Source organism: Arvicanthis niloticus, chromosome 10, assembly GCF_011762505.2.
Source record: "Arvicanthis niloticus isolate mArvNil1 chromosome 10, mArvNil1.pat.X, whole genome shotgun sequence".
Classification (NCBI taxonomy): domain Eukaryota; kingdom Metazoa; phylum Chordata; class Mammalia; order Rodentia; family Muridae; genus Arvicanthis; species Arvicanthis niloticus.
The window spans coordinates 51116928-51142198 of record NC_047667.1 but is presented as its reverse complement, the minus strand read 5'-3'; the positions used below and the strand labels follow the sequence as shown (position 1 = coordinate 51142198).

At 40.4% G+C, this 25271-nt stretch overlaps 1 protein-coding gene across 9 annotated transcripts in view; it reads right to left on the bottom strand.

Moving 5' to 3' along the window:
• The window catches only part of Nme7 (NME/NM23 family member 7), a 132820-nt gene that overhangs the window by 49129 nt on the left and 58420 nt on the right, over window positions 1-25271 (bottom strand). For all 9 annotated transcript variants that reach the window (XM_034512959.2, XM_076941514.1, XM_076941513.1 and 6 more), the window contains 2 exons: window positions 5688-5752; window positions 3683-3751 (listed from right to left, as the gene is read on the bottom strand). In XM_034512959.2, the coding sequence (XP_034368850.1) occupies window positions 3683-3751; window positions 5688-5752 (134 nt within the window). The remainder of the gene's footprint in view (window positions 1-3682; window positions 3752-5687; window positions 5753-25271) is intronic.

Genomic DNA, 25271 nt, shown 5'->3' with positions numbered 1-25271 from the left:
CCAGACCAAAGACTTTATAGGGAACAATCCATGTCATCACACTTCGCGCATGGCTAGTAATTACCAGGCATGAGAAGGAGGAAAATACAAGCCGCCAGCAGAAGCAACGTCAGTAAGGACATGGATCCAGCAGACAGGAGCAATGTAATGACACAAGACTGCTAATACAGCTATCATAGATGAGCTTGCATGCTCAAATTATAGGAGAAATACAAACATTCAGAGGAAAAAAATGAATAGCAGAAGACTCAAATCCAAAAATGAAACCAAAGACACTAAACTAAGCAGTGCTTTGGATGGGTGAGCAGGGCACGGCCCTGCAGGTAAATGACCTGGATGAGCAGGGCACTGCCCTGCAGGTAAACGACCTGAGGCAGGCACTTGAAACTGCTTCAGCACAAGCAAAGAAAGCCACAGGGAAGAAAAACAAAGGCCTTGTGGTTCAGTGTCACACCATTTAACATGGTGTCTTGTAAGAAAAGTCGACAAAGTATTTTAGGAAATAACTGATAAAAAGTACACCAAGTTTCTACCCATAAAGTTCTAAATCCAGCAAAGGACTATGAAGGAAAATAAAAGAGGAAAAAAGTATCAAACAGAAAACCACAACCAGCAACAAACAAACAAACAAACAAACAAAAACCTTAAAAGTTAAGGGAAAAAAAAAAAGACAGGTAAGCAAGGTCAGGTAGCGTCAAAAAGGCCTGCCAGTCTAAGGCATGGACCCAGATCTCACCGTATTTAAACAAACACACACAGACATAGAAAGAGAAAAAAGAGCTGTGAGAACCCAGTACCCAAATCCCTGTCTGTAACACGTAGTCAAAACACACTGCACACATGCATGAAATTCTCAAAAATAAACAAAACATGTTCTCAAGGGGGAGGACAGACAAACATATAAACCTACACAAAACAACAGTAGACGTAGGCAAACAGAAAGCACTTCTTTCTTTTAACTGCCTTGGATCTGTAGATTCATTGGCCTCGTAAGCCCTCATGTCTAGATGAGGGGATACAGACCTTACATAGCTTCTGGGAGACAGAGTAAGGCATGAGGATGGGGCATCCAGAAAGAGTTAAGGGCAATAGATGGGAGGATATAATCAAAATATACTGCATGCCAGTGTAGAATTCCAAAAAATTAAATATAAATATATTCAAAATAGGAAAAAGATAATTATTCAAAGAAAAGCATTAGTTTTCTTTGAGAGGACGGCCCCAGGTAAGTCAACTGCGTTAGAGCAAATGGCTTCTTACTCATTAGGATACAGGCAGCACCAACTGGCTTCAGTGGCTTATTTGTTTGTTTAGTTATTTATTTAATTTATGAGTCAAAGTCTCACTAAGTGGCCTGTGCTGGCCTGACACTTACTATGCAGATCTCCTGGCCACTGCTTCAGAGTGCTGGGGTTGAAGAAATGAGCTACCATGTTCAGAGCAGGGGTGCTTTGTTTGCTTGTTTGTTTTGAGTTTGAGAAACCAAATTGGGAGGGGGTGGGAGCTTGTGGTGGTGGTGAAATCTGGAAAGGGTTAAGGAAAGAATGGGAAAAATATAATCAAAATACACTGTATGCACATGTGAGATTCCAAAAAAATAAATAAAAATATATTTAAAAAAAACAGAATAAAGATCATTCAAAGAAAAACATTAGTGATGCATTGAAGAGTTCATCACACACACACAGAAATAAGATACATGACAAAATAACGCCTGGGATGAGGGGGAAGCTGTTAGGATTTTCACTGGATGTGAAATGGAGTAGTGAAGAACAGGGCCAGAGAAGGGCGCTTCTCAGAGTCTGGACCACTCAGTGCACCTTTTCACTCTCCTGTCAACACTGAAAAGCATTGGTAAAAATAAATACAACTTTGAGGAAGAACACCAGGTGGGTGAGTGGTCATGCCAGGCTGTGCCAGCCCTTTTCCTGACTTCAATGAGTTTGTAACACACAAGACCAAACTAAAGCAACTCATTATAGGACACATTTAAATATTAACCCAAATGCTGTCCTAATGGAAATGACAGAAGAAGAAAGGGATTCATTAAGTAATGTGATATTGAACCCTACTCGTTAGAATCCCTACATTTACCCCAAAGTGACTTTGCTATCTTTATGCATAATTCTGTTGAATTTGATATTCTGTTTCATGCTATTAAAGTACTGCCTATACATAAGGTACCAGGTTTTTAGTCAGAAGAGATATCAAACACATTTTTTGAAAAGGAGAGAAATTATCTGCCTTTCTTCATTTTTTCTTCCTTTCCTACTTTGTCTGTGCCTCTCACTTTGCGTTACCGCTGGCAGCAGACAACAGTTAGAACAGCAGATATACAGATTACTCCAAATGAGCAAAGAGCAAGGAAGACCAGACAGGGAGCAAAGAATGCCACCGAACACAGGACGTGTTTCTTTAAAAGTCGACTCAAAATGTTTTGGTCTTCCCAATTTTTAGTTTTTATGGTTTGTATATGCTCAGCCCAGGGAGTGGCACTATTCGAAGGTGTGGCCTGTTGACGTAGGTGTGTCACTGTGGGTGTGGGCTTTAAGACTCTCATTCTAGCTGCCTGGAAGTCACTATTCTGCTAGCAGACTTTGGATGAAGTAGCACTCTCAGATTCTTTTGAACCATGCCTGCCTGGATGCTGCCATGCTCCTGTCTTGATGATACTGGACTAAACCTCTGAACCGGTAAGCCAGCCCCAATTAAATGTTGTCCTTTTTAAGACTTGCCTTGGTCATGGTGTCTGTTCACACCAGTAAAACCCTAATTAAGACATTAATTAAGGAGAAAATTTTCTAAAAACTTGGTTGATTATTTTTTAAGAGTCTTTTGCTGACCTAAGCTGACAGTCAGTCATACATGGAATGACTGAATTAATGCCTACTCTCATTAGAACTTAACTTCTATCAATGTGAGTCATGTGCCTTTTATCATAAAACTATAAAGTCTATAGTAGATGTTCAGTCAGTATGTGCTGGTCCCATAATAAGAGGATCAGGTCAAACTATCATTTTTTAAGACAATAAATTTGAAGTAAGTTTGAGTGTAAATATAAATTATCAAAAACAATCATCTATCAGATAATTATTGAATTAAACAGTAATAAAAACAACAGCAATAGCAGCTCGTATTTACCCAGCACTCTCAGTGAAGAGACCACTTTACATGATTTGTTTCAATTAATTCTCATAACAATCTTCTAACATTCATCATTCTCATCTGTACATAGGCTAATACAAGCTTTAAAGGCGTAAATACCCAAGGGTCCCAGGAGCTGAACGTGGGCCTCTGAACAGCACATGTCCTCTTAACCAGTGAGCCCTCTCTTCAGTCATGTGGAGCACTTGGCCAATCACACTCATTCTTTTAAGAAATATATTTTTAGATTGTATTTGTGTCTTTTCTTTTTTGACTATAATATCCAAGCTGGCCCCGAGCTCCTGACCCTCCTGCTTCTGCCTTTTAAACATTTGGTACAGCCAGGCATCACTACCTGGTTCTTTGTCCATTCTAAAAATTAGGTTGTCATTTTGCTATTGAGTTGTGGTATTAATCCCTTATCAGATATATGGTTTATAAATCACTCTTTAAAATACTTTGAATAACTATACATTATAAGATTCCCAACACACACATTTCATTTAGTCCCATTATTTACATTTATGTTCGTACTTACATTATACTCAGATACAACGCCTTTATAGACTTCATAGAATTCTTCAACATTAGCCCGATCCATATTGAACTATGGTGAAAACAAAACAAAAGCGTAAGCTGATCAAGTGAGCTCCCTCAGCACTCGGCATTTATCATTTCCAGACACACACTTCTACTTTTTGCTATGTGTGGTCTCTTTTCCGCACACTGCTCTCAAAGACTTTATAAAGCTCAGGCTGCCCTTGAACTTGTGGCTGTTCTACCTCAGCCTCGTAAGGACTGGAATGACAGTTAGTTGCTACCATACCAGTCTCATTCTTTTAACTTCAAGATTTGAGTCCTGGATAATGTATTCTTTTTAGAAGAAAATGTTATTAAAGACCAGCTGATCAATAATAATCTTACTATTTATTTATTGAGATTGATTGAGTACTTCATGTGTGAGGCATGACTAGGTTTCATACATGTGACACCTCATACAAGTCTCACACTCCTGTGACATAAGTAGATGAGAAGCTCAGATTTATGCATGTTACTGCTAAGACGTGGAGGCACCAGGAGACCTCCCGGACTGGCCTTCTATCACTACCAGAGTCCGCCTCCACTGACCATGCTCTCATCCACTAGTCTACAACTATAGGAGTGAAACTCTATTCTTGATACAACAAAACAAGCACTGGCAATATAAAGCTGTTTATTGGTGGATGAGACACACAAGAAAATGTTACTAAGCTCAGGTCCTTCAGATCTTGTAGAGAATAGAAAGCCAAACCATACTATTGCCCTCTGAAGAATTTGAAAAATTCGCTAAAACTAGTTTGTAACAAAGCACTTAGACACATCAGCTGGACTTCTTACTAACACACAAGTGCTAGTGAGAAGTGTGTGTATAAAACACACCGTGAACAACTCACTCCTTATACCCCCATTCCTTCTTTGCTTTTCTAGTATTGCCAAGACTGGAGTCACGGAGAAACGTCAGTCTATGGTCAGCAACTCATGTCAGAAGGATAGACCGCCATGGGCAGTGTTACTATTACAGGGAGGGAATTCGGTTTGACTTAAATGCTTTATGCCGTATTCATTCAGCCTTTACCACCAGTACATCAAAATGTGACATAAAATAAACTTAATAAAGCCCACAGTGGCAAGTACCATTCTCATGGCCTAGATGAAAAACTGAGGCTAAGGATGCCTGACCAGGGCCACATGCCCAGGAAACTGTGGGCCTTCCATGATACCATCGCTGATTCTAAAGACCTACAAGTGCATTCACCAGTGTACTATAATGCCCTCAAAAATGCATCAGTGAGTACAGTTACAGAAGTAGGTGTTACGGCTTCAGTTAAGGACTTTCTGAGAATGTCTGAGCAGGCAATCCTAAGCCAGTATGGGGATGAGGCTTAAGGACCATGGTTGAGATTACATACACTAGCACTTGAGGGACAGTTTGGAAACCAAGCCCAGGCTGAGAGTGGCAAGGGAATCAGAACTCAAATTCTTCCTTTACTATTTGCTAAGAAACTTAGAACACAGAATGCTCACTGATGCACCTCACTTTGTTTGTCACTGGTAAGACTAAAGTAAAATAGTCTTTGTTCCCTACTTTTTAGCCGAAGTGCTAGGAAATGAAGAAACTCTGAAGCTTAAATCTGGTTTATCTTCTGAGTATTAGTATCTCAGCAAACGATTAAATATTTTTGTTTCATTATAAAGCTATTGAGTTCAGTCTTGTTGTTGCTGTTATTTGGTGTGTTTTGTTGTTGTTACCGTTGGGTTTGGCTGGCCTGGAACTTACCACGTACATCAGGCATGTACATGGTAGCTCAAATGCATACCCATCTCTCCTCTCCTCCAGAGTGCTGTGATAAAGGCCTAGGCCACCACATCCAGCCAGGTGAGTGAATTTGTATCTCTTTAATCTGAATAAGTCCCAATCTCAAGTGCGCAGTTAACATTTACTTACATACATTTTAAGGGTTATTAAAAACCAATTCTCCCATACAACATGGCAAAGCACTTACCATCTGTATTGCTGACATTTCAAAGCAGGCATCTCGAATAGTTATTAAAATCTTTCCCAACATTCCTAAAAATGAAGAACAAATTGGTTCAAAATATAAACTATTTGAACTACTTTAGGTTTCTAAGCAACACAAGTTTTCAACAACAATGACCTTTGTCTCTACTCCTAATAAGGAAAATGCAGCATCTCTGCAAGAGAGCCAGTGAATCACCGAACCCAGCACCACACCTCGTCATTTGATTCCCTGTAATGGCTTCAGGACTATCAGTGATGGTCCTGAGAACACTGTGTAAAGCTTTTAAGGTGGTATTTGCCTTTAAGGCCCCATAGATCTACTGATGCAAATATCATGAAAATCAAATAATTTTAAAATAACATTACCAAATGAAATGACAAGATGCTGGATTTAAGAGGAAAACAGCAAGTAACAGAGAAGGTAGGCACAGACTTCGGAGTGGGGGGGAATTATGATATATTTCATCCTTAAATCCTGAAGAAAAATGACGGGCCAAAGAGAAAAGTGTGAGCAACTCAGAAAAGAAGAACACAGATAAAGAAGAGAGATTCCACCCCAGCTGAAGGTCTGTGGAGCTAGTTTGATTCTTTCCCCACTGTGATATACACTGTGGTGGTTTGGGTAAAAATGGCCCTCAGAGGCAAGCATATGTGAATGTTTGGTTCCTTTGTCGGTGGACTGTTTAGGAAGAATGAAGAGGTGTGTGGCCTTGTAAGAGGAGGTGTGTCACTTAGCATAGACTCTGAGGTTTCAAAAGCCCACACCAGGTCCAGTCTCCGTCTGCCCCTGGCTTGAGCATCAGGGTTAAGCTCTCAGCTACCACTCCGCTACAGTATCATGTCTGCCTGTCTGTCACCACCTTTCCTTCAATGACGGAAATAGACTAAGCCTTTGAAACTGTAAGCAACCCCCTAATTAAATGCTTTCTTTTATAAATTGCTTTAGACATAGTATCTCTGCACAGCAATTTATCAATAACTAAGACATACACCACAACCTAAAGAAGCTTGGGGCAAAAAGGGCTTACTTCAGCTTACAACCTCTACTCTGTCATGAAGGGAAGTCAGGATACAAAATTCAAGGCAGGGGCCTGAAGCAGGAAGTAAATCAGAGACCAAGGAGGAAGCCTGATCATTGGCTTGCTTTCCATGGCTTGTTTAGCTAGTTAGCTTCTTCCCTCCCTCCCTCCCTCCCTCCCTCCCTCCCTCCCTCCCTCCCTCTTTCCTTCCTTCCTTCCTCTCTCCCTTCTCCTCCTCCTCTTCTTCTTTTGGCTTTTTGAATCAGGGTCTCATTATGTAGTGCTTGTTGGTTTGGAACTTGCTGTGTAGACCAGATTGGCCTCGGTTCACAGTGCTCTGTCTGCCTCTGCTTCCCTTCCTCAGTGCTGGGATTAATTAAAGGCCCCTGCCACTACTCCCTGGGTCAGCTTGCTTTCTAACACAAAAGGACCACCTGCCTAGAGGTGGCACTGCCCACAGTGAGCTGGGCCCTCTTACATCAACCAACAATCAAGAACTTGCCACACAGACTTTGCCTATAGGCCGGAGTATGGAGGCAGGTCCTCAACTGAGAGTGTCTCTTCCCAGATAGCTCACCATTTGTGTCAAGTTGACAAAAACTAACCGCATAGTCCTGGATGTCAATATGAGGAATTTGGACACAAATTCCTTCACAAATGGGTGGGGTTTTTTTGTTTTGTTTTGTTTGTTTTTTGTTTTGTTTGTAATAAAGGAAAGTTCTGTTGACTCTTAAGAGTATGGCAATAATTTTGAGATACTTTTGCTTCATATAAAACTTTTATGATATAAACATTTCTTATTGATAAATTTTGTTACTTGACAATTTATGCCTTATATAACGTATTCTGGTTACTCTATCCTGCCTACCCTCTCATTTCTCCCTCCCATCCCTATCACCACTGCCACCCCACCAGTCCCTTGCCCAGAATCACAACCCTGGTTTTGAGCTGTGACCCATTTAACCAGGGCCATCTGTATGACCATTAGATTGGAACAGTCTCTCTGTGCCTAGGGGTAGAGATACAACTGAAAGCAATGACTACACCCCCACCTGGCACTCCAACTCTACCATCGAGGGGTAGGGTCTCCAGAGCCTCTCTGCTGACGGGCCCATTCTTTTTTTTTTTTTTTTTAATGTTTATTTTATTTTAATTTTTTTGGATATTTTATTTACATTTCAGATGCCATCCCCTTTCCCCATTTCCCCTCCCTAGAAAACCCCTATCCCATGCTCCCTTTTCCTTTTTGCTTTTATACAATTTTTTTTTAAATGTTAATCAAAGGTTTTATAAGTTTGGTAATGCTCAATCAGAAGTGTAACCCAATACCCAACCTAGATATATCAACTATCTTTGACTGGTGGAGACACGTGAACATCTGCCTCCATGCCCCACCCTCTCTTTCTCTCTCTTATCACCTAGCTTCTCCTCTCTTTCTTCTCCTCTCCTTGCTCCTCTTCCTCTCGGTACTCCTTCCCCCTTAGCTCCTCCTACATATCACCCTTCCTGTTAAAATAAAACTTTCCTCTCAAAATACAATTAGAGCATAATTATGCCAATTAGTACCAGTGAGGTACAAGATAGACCTAATACCCAGTCCATCATTCTGTTGACTAACCAGAACCTCTGTCATCTCTCCTAACTAAAACACTTAGTTTTGAACCTGGCTTTTTTCTTGGCTTTAGAATGAATGTCAACTGAAAACCATCCACTCAGATCTTTTCTCTCAAAGTAAATAGCCAGGATTGGCTATGAGACTATAGGTTTTCAACCCCATCAGAAATCCAGAATGACTGAGTTAACTGAAATTATGGGAAGCAATAAGCATAGCTTCTAAAACTTAGCCAATTTATAGAGACCACTGAACACCTGAACAATCCCTATACTACAGAATATTGGAGCATCAAATCTTCAGCCTTCTGGCCCAGAATCATCTGACAGACCTTAGTGATGCAGAATTATTAAGGGCTGATTACTCTGTCTTAGTCGACTATTCTGCAAGTGTGTCCTTTTCTGGACAGTAATTTGTCTGTAGATGGAAAGAGGCAATTCTTGCCTAGTGGCTGTCTCCCCACAACTGGAGTAACTCCAAAGATGCTCAATTTCTTCTTAGAATCCAAGACAGAAAGCTGTCAGGAGCAGACAGGTCTCTAATCAAAATGAACATTAATATAGAAATGTTTGTAACGTCAATTCTATGGACTTCTGACGTTTTGAAAACCAACTATCCATGTAAGGTAATCTGGACTGTTGTCTGTTAACTCTTCTGAGCTATTTCTAAATAAAATATAGAAAACACATTGCATAGCCATAACCTATTAGTAGAAATCTGTATAATTATTATCAAGATGAAGTTATAATTTCTTAAATGGTACAAAATTTACTTTGATTTCAAATTTAAGGTTTTCATTGGTACAAGCTTCTTATTGATATAAAAGTGAGATGAATAGTGATACTCTCATGGGCATTGTGCCTGTATAACACATTTAGGAATACAAGGCTTAGACCCAGTCCTTCTTTAACTTTTTTAACTGATTTGAGATGGTCAGCCTGTGAGTTAAGGGACTATAGCAAGTTCATGGCTTTGATGGGCCTATTCTTATGCAGACCCAGTGTACACATCCTTAGCTGCTGTGAGTTGTGACAGCAGTCACTGTATGTTGCCTAGAAAATAACTAAGATTTTTCAAGTAAAAAAAAGTTTACAATTCTCTCTCCCTCTTTCTGTCTCTTACACACACTTGTGTGCACATACACATACATACCATATTCTAAGCAATCAGGATATGTACTTAGAAAGTCCAGTCACCAAACAAGAATGATGCCTTAATGTGCATTTTTATTTACTATCTGAATTGCAACCCAGTAGTGCTATTTTAATTGACTTGGGATGGGGGTTGAAAGCAGGCCAAAGGTCAACTTCTTTCTCAAATTACACACAAGTAAAGGCCTGGTGATAGCAACCACAAATCGAGAACACAGGTTTCTCTGAAGTTTGCAGATTGAAAAAAAAAAAAGGCAGTGTTCACTGCAGTTTTCAAACTTTTTGCAATCATGGACCCTGTAATTCTTAGAAATTTTTAAGATTCTAAAGAATTGTTATTTACATAGATTCTATTACCAGCATTTATTATAAATTAAAACAGAAATTTAAAAATACTTACTAATTTAAATATAACGAGTACTTTGTATGTTAACAGAAAATAATATTTTCTGAGGAAAAAGTGAATATTTACTAGTGATAAGAGAGCACGCTTTATATATTTTTAAAGTCTCTTGAACTTCAAAGTGAATGGAGGGCAGCTGGGTTCGTATATAAACTTTAGCTTTCTATCTATGATGTTGTTTTGGCTAGGCATATTTAGTTGGACAATGGTGGAGTATTTTAATAGCAATTCAAGACAAATGTCCACATTCTTTACATGACAAATGAAAGTTTCTTAAAAGGTCACTGCCAAGTATATTTTTGCCACGATATTAAACGCACTAAAAAAGTGCGTTTAATATAAAGTCTACCATATACTTTGTCCATGAGAGGTTTGTACCACACAGTGATCACCCGGGAAGCACCAGTTTGCTGCGTTATGGAGGTCTTTCAAATGCTGACACATTTTGTGCTGCCACAGCTAACAAACTGAGGATACGCCCATCACCAGCACACTGTACGTTTGCGAAGCTAAACAGCTCTAATTGGTGGATGCTGTTCTCTGAGATTTCAGTTTTCACTTACAGTCTTCACTTGGGTTTTACCTATGGCAATAGCTATTGCAAGCTGTTCTCTTTAAAAATGGTATCCGTACTTAAACTTAGGGTCTGGAGAGGTGGCTCGGTGGCTAAGACCCAGTTTCAGTTCCTAGCACCGACATGGTGGTTCACAACCATCTGTACCACTAGTTCCAGGGATCCAATTCCCGTCCAATTCTGGCCTCTGAGGGCACCAGGAACACATATGGTGTACAGACATACATACATGATAATTTAACAAATGAAAATTACATGCTTACTTAATTATAAAAAAAATTCTTTTCAAAATTAGGTATAAAAGCAAGTTGCCAAGTAAAAGTGTAACTATTAGCTTTTCTATGTCCACTCCAGTTCCCGAATAATGACATGGGGGCTTATTTATTTATGAATTAATGCCTAGACCTTAAGCCAGCTTGCTCCCAACCAGCTTACAACTCGATCACACTAACCGAGTTCTGCCACATGGCTGATTATCTCCACTCAGTTTCACACATCCAACCTCTGGACCTCAGTGGTGAATCCTCCACACCTCACTCCTTCCCAGAGATCTCTCCGCCTCAAGTCCTGACTTCCTACTCTCCTTTGCCAAAGGCCATAGACTTTTTATTTTAAACAATCAGAAGGTGCCTTAGGCAGGAAAGGAAGGACAGAGACACATCTACAGTGCACAAAAACATCACTCCAACATAAAAGTGCTATTTAATGACAAAAAAATGCATGTAGTTGATCTTAGCAGAGCTCACAGTCCGAATAACTATTATACAGGATGTGAGCTTCCCGAGACACTTTAACTCTGGAACAGAAGTTGTTCCTGTACACTTCCCATGTCTTCTCATAGAGTGGTCAGATGACCCACGTACTCCATAATATCCCTTTTGTGAGGGGCTTTTTTCCATACAAGAGCATGACAGTTTAAAGTACAATATACACTAGTATAATTTGGCATTTCACTTGATCGATTCAAAGCACTACAATACTCACTGTGCTTCTGTTTTGTGCAAATGTCAACAGACTTAAAGACAGAAGTAAACGTAACAAAGGAATGTTATATCACGCAAATGTTACACATTGTAACACTGTATTTTGATGGAGGTGTGAGGCAGTATTGCATTAGCCAATATAAAGACAAATCTAAAGTCTGTTCTATTAGAAGCCTATATTATCGATCTAGACTCCTATTAAGCTATGTTTCCTTGTGGAATGGATCATTTAAACAATAATTCTACTTACAGACAAGCAGGTAGGATGCTATGGTCCCAGTTATGATAATCACTACTGTCAAGGGCAGTCACAGTCAGGTCTAATTCCTATCAGAACATTCCCTGTGGTTTGGGTCACATGGGATTACTGCTCCCACATGTGCTATCCAGTCTGCTCAATATCTACGGATACCACCTTTTTTTTTTTTATTGAATATTTTATTTACATTTCAGATGTTATTCCCTTACCCCATCCCCCCATACCACCTTTTTATGACCACTTGCTTATGTGTGGTGATAGGTCACAGAAGCATTTAAGAAAGCAGTTTTGTGTTTAACAGCTTAGAAAGAGTCAGTAACCATGTGTCCTCTACTCCATCCTCGATAGAAAATGTCCAGATGACTGAACAAATGGCAGTCACTATGTAAATGAAGCACATGCATGCAGCAATAAAATCAAACAAAATGGTGTCCCAGGAAGCAAAGGACAAACGGGTCAAACAAAGCCGAGCATCTTAACTGGCGAGTGCTTGCACAGCGGCCGCCTTTTAAAATAGCTTGCTTACAATTCCATGAATGTCACCTCTTAAAAGTGTGACTGTCAAGTCATTCCTTTGCTGTGTTTCTCACCTGGTTTGTTTAAAAGTTTCTTTTCAGATGTCTTTCTCACAACAAGTCATGCAATAGCAGATTCTAAAAATTTATCTATTTAATCTTGCTTTTTCTGTAACTATACCCAATTTTCCTTTAAAGGGATTTCCTAGCCATTTGACTAGCAAGGGAGCTGTCAAGTTCCTATAGGACCCAATAACTACAACCTCCATGGAGAGGTCAAGAGGTGGAGCCCAGATCTAAGTAAACCGAATCAAACCTCTTTGATTCCCAGGCCATGGTAATTTAGTTAGGAACCATAATTAGCTTAAGCTACAGAGTCCTTCCTTGGGATTTTTTTTAGGGCTGGAATCGGAGAAGCCACATTTTCCACTGTGTTCACACGGTGAACCCTCTACACTTGGCAGCTCTCCTTTCTCCAAAGTACTGGAAAATTTATCTAGAAGGATGAAGAGAGAGTCAAAGGAAACAAAGACCAAGCAGTGGTAACATAGTTACCAAGTCGCTGTTTAGACTGACTAAACCCAGCACAGCCCTTTTTCTTGTACTTTTGTAAAACTGAGACAGGGACACCAACTTGGCTCTCTTGTCTTGCATCATCAGGGCCCTCCTCATGCTACCTGCTTATGTAGGAAGTAAAGTGCTGCACCCTGAGCTGGATGTGCTGAAGCTGGAAGCCAAGAATAAACATGTGACATTCTGATGCGGGCTGAGTACAGAGTGCAGAGAATGCCCCCAACCCTAACGCATGCGCAGTCAAGGGAGCGGAAGTGCTGTTAGAAGAGAAAAAGTACTCTGGAAAAAGTAGTGAAACGATTACAAGGGGAGGCCATAAAACGAGAACAAAATCTTCTGCTACCTTCAAGTTCAAAAGTTACTTTGAGGAGTATTAAATTTAATCCTTACAAATGGGCTTGCTTCAAATAAAGGAAATAAAGATTACATGGTAAAAACAGGCAAGTTAAAATTAACTGGAATCAACATAAAAGGAACAGTAAATATTTTTGGCAGGAATTAAATTGGAAGGTAAGAAACTTACATTGGGTTACATGGTCTAAGGTAGTTGAAGAGTTGTAAGATAAGCAGCCCAGCCCATTGAAGTAGCACGGTTCAGGTATAATGGGGTTCTGACATATTATTTTTAAGTTATTGAGTTATTAAGAGATTTCATGAGAGACCCTTGACCAACAACTGAATGAAACCCATTCCTGGTCCTGGAAGACTCCTTTGGTGACAAGAGATTGCTAGTTGGAACTCTGTCACTCTCATTATTAGGGGACCTCACTGGGATTGCTTTAATATATTTTAGGGAGTTACTACCTCACTAGGTTTCCTTATCATCTCTCAGCTGCTCCTCAGTTCTAGCTGTCTGCCTCTCCCTGCATTCTCTTGCTCAGCCCTGTCACCCCTCCTCTTCCCCACTTGGTCCTGCCATTTGCATCCCAATCCACCTCCAGTCCACAAATAAAATCTACTCTATCTGCCCCTCCCAGGGAGATCCGTGTGCCCTCCCTAGTTCCTTCCTCTATAACTAACCTCTCTGGGTCTACAGACTATAAGTTAGCTTTTATTTAATTAATGGCTAATATCCACGTATAAGTGAATATATACTGTGTTTGTGTTTATCTTTCTTGGTCTGGGTTCCCTCACTCAGGATGTTTTCTCCTAGTTCCATCCATTTGCCTGCAAATGTTCGATGTCGGGAGGGAGGGGTGGGGGGGGGTTGGGGGGGTGGGGGGGTTTACAGCTGAGTAACTTTTCATGTGCAAATATACCACAGTTCCTTTATCCACTCTTTTGTCCAGGGACTAGGTTGTTTCCAGTTTCTGGCTATTATGAATAGAGCAGGAAAAAAATTAATAGAGCAGCAATAAATGTGGTTGAGCAAGTGTCCTTGGGGCAGGATGAAGCATCCTTTGGTATATGTACAAGAATGGTGTGACTGGATCTCGAGGTAGATAGAGTCCCAGTGTTCTGAGAAACTTCCACATTGATTTCTAGAGTGGCTGTACACGTTTGTACTTCCCCTATCAACGGGGGAGTGTTCACCTTAGTCTACATCCTCGACAGCATGAGTTGTCACTTTTGTTATTAATGATAACCATTCAGATAGGTGTAAGATGGATCCCAAAGTAGTTTTGATTTGCATTTACCTGATAGCCACGGATGTTGAACATTTCTTTGTGTGTGTGTGTGTGTTTTTAGCCATTTGAGATTCCTCTATAGAAAATTCTGTTTAGATCTGTATCCCATTTTAAAATTGAATTATTTTTGGCTTTTTTATATCCAATTTCTTGAGTTCTTTATTTATTTTGGATATTAGTCCTCTATCGGGTATAGAGTTGGTAAAAAATCTTTTCCCACTTTGTAGGCTGCTGCTTTGTCCAAATGGTGGAGTCCTTTGCCTTACAGAAGCTCTTCAGTTTCATGAGGTCCCTTTTATTAATTGTTGGTCTTAGGGCCTGTGTTCTGTTCAGGAAGCCTTCTTCTATGCCGATGAGTTCAAGGATATTCCCCACTTTCTCTTCTATCAGGTTCAATGTATCTGGTTTCATGCTGAGGTCAATGATCCATCTGGAGTTCAGTTTTGTAAAGGGTGATAAATATGGATTGATCTGCAATCTTCTAAATGCAGACACCCAGTTTTACCAGCACTATTTTTTTTAAATGCTATCTTTTTTTCCAGTGTGTATCTTTGGGTTCTTTACTCACAAATCAGGTATCCATGAGTGTATGGGTTTATGTCTGTATCTTCAATTTTATTCCATCCATGAACATGTCTATTTTTATGCCAAACACTATGCTGTTCTTATCACCACCACTTTGGAGTACAACTAGAAATTGGGAAGGGTGAGACCTCCAGAAGTTCTTTTATTGTTCACGATTGTTTTCACTATCCTGGATTTGTTGTTTTTTCCCATGAAGTTGAGAATTGTCCTTTCAAGTTCTGTGAAGAATTGTACTGGAATTTTGATGGAGACTGCATTGAATCTGTAGATTGCTTTCGGTAAGATGGCCTTTTATTATGTTAATCCTAATGATCCATGAGCACATCAATGATGCAGAAAAGAATTTTTACAAAAAGCATGTAATACCCTTCAGAATATAAACTCAGAAAAAAAAAAAATGGGGTGGAAAACTTCATCTTGATGTGTTGTCAGAGGTTAGTTAGAACGATGTGCTGAAGCAAGAAGGAAGTGAGAGGCATCTGGATCAGAAAGGAAAAATTCTAACCAAGATTCCCATATTAAAAATGTTAATCTACAACTAAGTCACAGAAGTAATAACTGGTTTCAACCCAGTGATAGGATTCAAGATGCATGTTAAGAAGTTATAATTCATTCGTGTTTATTGTCTTGCTTGTTCCTTGACTATTTGCATCTTTTGTATTGCTAGACCCTCAACCTAGAACTGACCTTAATACATGCATGTAATCAAAATGGTATAAAAGCAAAAAGGAGGAGGGGGGATGGAATAGGGGGTTTTAGGGAGGTTCCCTAAATGGGGACATGACATCTGAAATGTAAATAAATAAAATATCCAATAAAAAGAAGTTATTATTCTCTTTAAGTTGACAAGTTTAGCATGATCTCTATCAAAATCCTAGTAAAATTTTATACAAATAAAGATACAGCTATTCTAAAACTACAAGGAAACATAACAAAAATGAGAATAGCTAAGACAGCCTCAGGAAGGAATGAAGTGGAGCCAGGCATTGTAGCACACACCTGAATCCCAGCATCTGTGAGACTGAGGTGGGAGAAGAGGAACTGCAAGGCAAGGCCAGCCCGGGCTTCAGGAGAAGTTCAAGGCCAATCTGGGACTTGGGATGACATTTTGTCAAGTGGGAAGACTCATTCTACTCAAATCTGTCATCAAGACGGTGAGTGTTGGCAGAGCAGCCGCATCCATGCACATCAGTGGAACAATAAAACTCTGAACACATGACCCCACACTTTAGGCAAAAGCAACTCAACAGAGGAGAGCTGACCTCAGCCAACTCAGCAGCACCCATGCAGGGACATGAAAAAAAAATGGCTTCCGCAGTTACTTCTCACAACACATGTACACATGGGACATCTCATGGACTTGGTGGTTCTCCTCTCATGTATGTTGTATGTCAGATACCCCTTCATACAATACTCACAGTAGTCCTATGGACTGAATGGTCTATTTTGAGACCCTAAGCTAATGGGATGTATTAGAAAATGGAGGAGCATGCATTCTTAATCTTTGGCTATAATCAAGTATAGAATTAGAAAACATACCCTTTGAGAGTGATTAGGTCATCAAGATAAAGATACACATAGAATCTTTATAAAAGAAACTTTAATAGATGGGAAAATAGTGAAAAATCCCCACAAAAAATTATATTTTATACATATAGGATTTGTTAAGGAACATTTAATCTTGATACAACCAAGAGCATATGAACTAAAAAAACAGATATGTAGATAATGTGTTAAATACTATTATTAATTTAAGACCACAGAGAAATTTTATTGCCTTTAAAATTTATATCTAGTGACATAAAAGACATAACTAATAAAATAGTAGTGTTTTAAAAATGTGATTATCATAAACCAAACAAAGGTGAAGATGATGAACATTTAGATTTATTTACAATAAAGCACAAAAGAAATCACAAGAACTGCTACATTCAACAGAAGAAATTTAATGCTAATCCAAGAAAACATGAATAACAAATAAAACTACGTGGAAATATTTGTCTTCTCTATAGAAAAGTCATGAAGCAATATCACTTCAGTGGGAATTTTCACTTGGGATATGTTTTGGAAGCCCACAGATTGGTCTGGCTGTGTCTCAGCCAGCTTCCCTTACCACTCAACAGATATCTGAAAAGTCAACTTACAAAAAATTTCTTTTGGCTCACAGTTTGGCACATTTCATTCTATGATGTGTTGCTTTTAGGTCTGTGATAAGACTACCTAGCACAGCAGAAATGCCTGACAGAGAAAAGCATTCACCTCATGGCCACAAAGCTAGAGACAAGAAGGGATAGGTCTCATCATCCGCCTCAGGGATACACCCTCGATGATCTCAAACCCCTTACCAGGCCCCACCTTCTAAGGTCACCATGAAGTATGTCATTAACACTATGAGAATTGAGAGAACACTTAGGATCCAAAATACAGTTGACTTGTTGTGGTTTATGCTACCATTCCAAAAATAAGCAAAACTTCAGTATAATTGCATTAATTTGGTAACACACATAGTTTAGATTCAGTTTAACTATTAAATTAAGAACTCATGTTGATCCATTACCTGACCATAAAATTAAACCTAGTTGTTAAGCAAGTAGGCTTACAAAACAGATCTGATTTAAGCAACACCATTAGTGACCGTCCAGTTATAGCACACTTGTAGATCTAAAATGAACATTTTCTTTACCAAGTGTCCAAGAAGGATTACTCAGAACTCACTGCAGTGCAGTGGGAGACAGGATAGGTTTAACATAGCACAGGAGGAAAGGAACAGCTAGCCAGGTTGCAATAAGATAGCAGTAAACCTGTTATTAAGACTTAAAAGATCAAGAAAAATGAAAAACAACATAGGGACCAGGGAAAGCCAGGAAAGCCAGAAATAAAGCTAGGTTCTGCATCGCAGGGACTTCCAGCTTCCTACAGGGGAGGTTCTTCCTGATCTGAGAGGTGAACTCATTAGAAACAGGAAAAACAACAATTCTCACTTGAGGATGGCTCCAAGCTTCTAGATTTTCAAGAGTGCAATAAGAAGGATGCTATATACATGAAAAACCACTGGTAGAAATTTTTTTCTTTTAGAACCAAACACCACAAAAAAAAAACAAACAAACAAAACAACAACAACAAAAAAACACCCTGAAAAGCTAACTCTAAGCCATGTAAACATTTGTCCAAATATGGGACAAAATAAATATTTTTCCTGACCTAAAATTAGTTCTGTTGTTTGTCACCTTTTCAAGAAACGTATTTTAAAAACGTCTCAAGGCTACCTGGCTTTCTGTATATGTGTGTATTTTTAAAGGACTACACAGATTTGTTTACTTTAGCTACCCAAAGTCACAGCTAAGGAGACTTGCAAAGTTAGAAACAATATTTCAAGAACATTGCTTCTTCTGTTGGTTTCAAATGGCTCTGTCATATCCAGCTTCAGGGAGGCTATATTGCCATTCATCCACAGGCTTCAAAATAGGCACATCCTTGGCTACAAATCAAATAAGTAATACCTGCCCTCGCCTGTGCAGCATGGACTATATTCACTGGTACAGAATACTTTCCCCCTAGTTCCCGGCATGGTGATGGTAGGACAGGTTGGCTGTTGGGGCTCCTCCAAGTACCGTGCCAGCATTACGTAGTATGAGCATGAGCTGGAATATTAACCAAAAATCAAGCTCTTGTGGGACATGATGGTACAGGCCTATAATCACAGACTCGGCAGAGTCTGAGGCAGGAGGACCACAAAAGAGTCACAGCTTTTCTGTCTACAGCTCAACTTACCCAACCAAGGGGAGTCACAGATGTGCAACTAGTTTTGTCTTAATTTCTCCTACTCTTTACTCTTTAATTTGGAAAGTATGAAACACATGAAATAAAAATAAAGTTGTGTATCATGAAAGTAAAATTTCCCCTACTTGAGAATTTCATTTCATAAAGGCATTCATCGCTGTGCTCGTGTCTCCCATGTTCTTCTAAAATGCTCAACCCACACACAAGCACATGTGTGTGCGTGCCACATGTTTTATGCTTTACTTAATTTCCATATATGAGTTGGAAATAAAAATAAACCTATGGTGCAGCAGAAGCATACATGTGAGGTGTAATACACAGTTTTGGAGAGAACCACCAGCGACATCCCAAGCAGCAGCTCTTGTTACAGGTCTCTCCATTGGGTAGCCTTTCTCCCTTCGGAGGAGACTGCTTGGCTTTGGAATAATCATTCCTTTATGCTTTACCACATATGCATTATTGTGTTTTATTGATACTTAAGGTAAAATGAAGGGTCAAGGAGAAAAGGAAAGAACAAGAAGGAAAGACAAACTAAGGAAAAGAAATGGAGAAGAAATGTTAAGAAGGCGAGAGCAAAGAACAAGAGACTGGAGGAGAGAAAAATAAAAAGATGTCATGAGAAAGTTCATAACTAACAGATAAGTATAAAAGGGGAATAAACAAAAAAAAGAAAAACAATTAGTCAAGTGCATGGGGATTATGGAGATGACTAAAAAAGATGCATAGAAGACAGGATAAAATATGATCAAGTAAAATATCTGTAAAAGTACAATGAAAAGACCAGAAAGGAGTGTCATCACCCGCCCATGCTTTCTGCTGCTCTGTGCTGAACTGTACTGGGTGACTGACATCCCCCAAAGGCCTTCACTTTCCTAGTTGCTTAGCAGCGGCCTCTGCTGGTCACAGTCAGCTTTGCAGTCTATGTGCTGGACTGATTGCCCCACCCTTCTGTGTCTACCAGTTTGTAGCCTCTGAGTTGGCTGTGAGGCAGGGGGTTGCTCCCAAGTGCCCTAACGTGAGGAATGCAGCCACAGCACCGAGGGCTGCACAAACACCTGAGCATTAATCATCAGGGAGGGCTGTGCTGCAGATGACAAGCATCCCCCTGGAGCCTACAATAGGCACTTGGCTCTAGAGACTGGTCTAGCTGTGGACCTTAGGCGCAGAGTCATTCTTAGCGAAGGAAGTCAGTTTCCAGGCACCGGAGGCAAGACTTTCTTTATACATGTCACTGTCTGGGATGAATGGTTTGGGGTCTGAATTTTTGGGGCTTGTCAGCAAATCGTGGAATTAGATTGAAGCTTCTGAAAGCTATAGCTTGTCTTGAGGGCAAGACTCCAGATAGTTTTCACCAGAGCTTCTTAGTCATGCCCACTGGTTTCTAACTGGAGCATTCCAAGACAAAGTGCACTGCACATGTGCTCAGCAAGCCTGTGCTGCAGCATGCCTTAGGGACATAAGCACTAGGGAAAATCACAGTCAAGTCCAAAAAGTAACATGAGAGGGACCACACAAACATCTGAATATCAGTGTGGTGGCCTCAAGGAAATAGCCCCACCCACTCATTGGGAGGAGTATTACTGCATCAGTGTGGTGGTCTCAATGAAAATGGCCCTCACAGACTCACAGGGAGGAGCACTGTTGTATCAGTGTGGTGGTCTCAAAGACCAGCCCCCACAGACTCTTAGGGAGGGGCATTATTGGAGGTGTGGCCTTGTCTGAGGAACTGTGTCACTGGGAGTTGGACTTTGAGGTTTCAAAAGCTGAAGCCAGTCTTAGTGGCTCACTGTCTCTTCTTGCTGCCTGCAGATCTAGATGTAGAACTCTTGGCTAGCTCTCTGTCATCATGTCCGCCTGCATCCCTGCCACCATGTTTCCCCGCTATGATGATAATAGATGAAACCTTTGAACTGTAAGCCAGCTCTAATGAAATGTTTTCCTTTGTAAGAGTTGCCACGGTCATGGTGTCTCTTCACAACAATAAAACCCTAAGACAATCAAGAATCACGACTGACAAAGAGCCACAAAGTGCATCAACTGGGAGAGTGGAACCTGTGCCTCAACTGGGCAGCAAAGTGAAACTGGCTCTGGTCACTCCCAAAGAGCAGGAGAGCTGCCCCTGCCCCTGCTGGTGGCAGCATTGGGTGGGCTAGCTGGGGCAGCACTGGAGAGCTTGCTCAGCTCTCTAATACACTTCCAGGCCCAGATCCAGGACTCTGAGTTGACCCACCCCCAAATCTATACCATCTGTGAACTGTTGGTACACATGAAAGGGCCAAAGCAGTTCCAAAGCAGAAGACTTTCCATGACACAGGAGGGCAACAACAGGATAACTGGGAGGAGTCCTGGATCCAGTACTAATGGTATGACAGAATTCAGAGGCCTTGAACCAGACCAATGACTCATTGCAATGAACATTTGCAAGTGAAGATGTGTGAACGGAGGGATATTCTGTGGGACATGCTATGACATATTACAGTTTCTATGATAAGATGTTTTCTATGCTTTTATTTTGTTGTAGTTGTTGTTTTATTTTCTTTTGAGGGTGGGGTTTGCAAGGGTGAAGAGTGAATTCGAAAAGGTCGGGATGTAAGATGTTCCCAACCTTTCACAAAAATATTAATTAAAAAAAAAAAACCAAGCAAACATAGAAGAAGCATCTTGGAGCTGGGGATGGAGCGATTGTGCCACTACTGATAGTGTTCTTCAAACTTTGGTGTCTGCAACCACCTGAGTCTGTGGACCATGCCTACTCACAGGCCTTAACCTTTTACTTTTCTCCATCAGATTAGCACCTTCTCAGCCTGCTCAGTAGCTCTAGAGTAGGGCTGAGACGTGCATTGAAGGTGTCCGAGTTGTCTCTGTGAATGCGCTGTTTGAGAATAACTAAACTGAAAACTTGACAGTGGGCAATACCCTCATTTCCCCCAGAAATCTGTCTCACTCGGAGGCAGGCCTTATGAAATTTGATACACAACGGAATAACACTAGTTTATTCCCTGACATATGTCAGTAACTACCACAGATGGTAAGCGGAGCATGAAGGTCAGTTTTCAGTTATTCCTTTAATGGAGAAGCGTCTCTGTGATACTTCAGATTTATGATAATTTCACAGTAGAATGGTATCCAAAACATTCTGTTCTGCCCACGTACTCTCTCTAACACACTTACTCTTCAGCACAGCAGCTATTCAATGTAAATAACCACAAAGTATCATTTGTGGCTACACATGTCTCTTAGTGAGGCTGTGAGAAAATCCAGCTTTATGGAAATAAAGAGGCGGAGCTGGAACAACATCAGGGATTGTCAGGACAGGTTCTCCAGTCACACTGCAATTTAAACTTAATAGCTCTCTAAGTATAAATGCTAGATACAATGCCATCTAATTTTTTTGTTTAAACTTCCTTTATGTATACAAACTTTTAAGAAGTATTTTATATATTTAACCTTGAAGATTTTTAACATTTGTCTGTGGTATGTGTGTGCATGTATATGTGAATGCATGTGTGTTTGTGTGTGCATGTATATGTGACTGCATGTGTGTTTGTGTGTGCATGCATATGTAAATGCATGTGTGTTTGTGTGTACATGTATATGTGAATGTGTTTGTATGTGCAGGTATATGTGAATGCATACATGTTTGTGTGTACATGTATATGTGAACGCATGTGTGTTTGTATGTGCAGGTATATGTGAATGCATGTGTATTTATGTGTGAAGATATATGTGAACGCATGTGTGTTTGTATGTGCAGGTATATGTGAATGCATGTGTATTTATGTGTGAAGATATATGTGAATGCATGCATGTTTGTGTGTGCAGGTATATGTGAATGCATATGTGTTTGTGTGTGCAGGTTTATGTGAATGCATGTGTGTTTGTATATGCAGGTATATGTGAATACATATGTTATTTATGTGTGAAGATATATGTGAATGCATGCATGTTTGTGAGTGCAGGTATATGTGAATGCATATGTGTTTGTGTGTGCAGGTATATGTGAATGCATGTGTGTTTGTATATGCAGGTATATGTGAATACATATGTTATTTATGTGTGAAGATATATGTGAATGCATGCATGTTTGTGTGTGCAGGTATATATGAATACCTGTGTATTTATGTGTGAAGATATATGTGAATGCATGCATGTTTGTGTGTGCAGGTATATGTGAATGCATGCGTGTTTGTGTGTGCAGGTATATGTGAATGCATGCGTGTTTGTGTGCAGGTATATGTGAATGCATGCATGTTTGTGTGTGCAGGTATATGTGAATGCATATATGTTTGTGTGTGCATGTATATGTGAATGCATGCATGTTTGTGTGTGCATGTATATGTGAAGGCATGAGTGTTTGGTGTACATGCATGTGGAGGCCAGAGGCTGACACTGGGTGTCTTCCTCTTCCACCTTATATTTTGTACTTAGTTTACTATAAGGTTATTTCACTTTATATGTATGAGTATTTTGATTGCATGTCCATATATCTGTGTACCACATGTACATGCCTGGTGCCTGTGGAGGGCAGAAAAGGTCACTGGATCTTTTATAACTAGAATTGCAGACAGTTGTGGGCCACTATGTGGGTGCTGGAAATCAATCCCACGGCCTCTGTAAAGCTAAGTGCCCCTAACCACTGAGCCATCTCTTTAACCCTTCTACCTTAATTTTTGAGACAGGGTCTCTCACTGAATCTGGAGCTTACCTTGGCTAAGGCTAGTCAGCAAATTCGGGGAATTCACCTGTCTCTGTCGGTCCCCTCCCCCAACACTGGGGTTGGAGATGGGTCTTTGTTTGTTTGTTTGTTTCTTTAATGTGGGTGCTAGAGATCCCAACAAGGACCCTCAATAAAGTGCACACAAACTGACTGAGGTCACCCCGGGTCACTCAATTTTTTTTTTTTTTTTTTTTTTGGTCTGGTAAACATTTGTAAAAGAAATTTCAATAATCCCGTTCTCTCACTTTTTACTGTGTCTTAGGATTCAAGGCTCACTCCCACTCAGACACTGATGAGAAGCAATCTGACATGCACTTGACTAGTCAGCTATTCAATGGTTCAGTTCTAGATATATGAAGAAACTTCTAGAAGAGGATTAATGCCAACGTTACCCAGGTCTCCAACGACAGAGCGCCATCTCCCTCGCTAGTTTCCCAGGCTATTCTACCAGAGGGCTGATCATCTATGAGAGGGGAAATCTTCAACCGTTTTAGAGCTGATGGTAACTAAGGTGCACATGACACAGACTGAAGAAAAATAGATCTCAAAGACCTTGCAGCAGACAGAAGGTGTGCCCATCCATGTTTATCTGAGCACTGCCTGGCGCCGGTTCCCGATCTTCTCTTAGCCCTGTGCACGAGAGCCTGTGTAACCACAGTGAGGAACAGACCTTCCTTCCTCCCTCCCATATGCTCTGTTCTGCAGACTGCTTCCTCCCTTTCCTCTTCCAACCAGGAGCAAGGCCAGGCCCTATAGAGGTGGGATCCAGGGATTTGCCATACATGACATTTTATTATTTAGTTTATTAAGAAATATTTGAAAAATGGGAAAATAGGAAAAAGCACAGTCTGCTATCAAAAGACTAGGAATGATGCATGCTCAAAAGATTAAAATGTCCAAATTCTGACGTATAGTTACAATAGGGTCTTATGAGGAAGGAGTAGAAAATGTAAAAAACACGCTTACTGATGACAAGCCTCTGAAAATCCAGGCTCCTGAGTGACATGGGAAATGATGGGAGGACTTAATGTTTATAAAAAATGCTGGAAGTGACTGCATGAGCTGAGAGCCAGCCTGCATCCTGCGATCCTGCATATTTGTGCATCTTTTTTACGCCAGAAAACCTGTGGATCAAAGCCCTTAATTACTCTTTTAAAGTTCTTTATTTCTAAGCCACCACCAAGTCCACATCTCTGTCTTGACACTTAACACACACAGCTGGCCTCTGGGTGTGAACGGGGAGCAAGGCATTCACTCTAGTTACTTCACCAGAGCTGTTTTCATGGTAGTTGTGGCAGCATGGCTGGTTTGTGGTAAGGAAGGCTGGCAGCAATTTGAGCAAATTGGGACTAAGTAGGTCAGATGCTGGTGTACTTGAAATCAGTCTCGAAGCTTCTGGTACAGACAGATGCCATTCATTTCATTACCTTACCATTCTTTAGAGTACTCTGAACTCAAGTGAGATGAATTTTAAGCTGGATCTTATTTAAGCATTAGACTCAATCGGAAGATTTACATTTTAGATCAAATAAAACTATAAGTAAGATGGTGGACTAAATGCTGACCTGCTGAAGTGCCACGTACAAAAGAGGGGAGGAAGAACCTCAGAAACCCGCAAAAGGGTGACAGGGCAGGTCAAAGGCACAGAAAAACAGAGAAGCATCTCAATAAATGAGGCCACACCAGCTGCACAGCACCCGCCTGGCATGAGGAGAACTTAAGTCAGGCAGAGGCCGTGTGGAGAGCCTGCAGGGTGAGAGACAGTCAT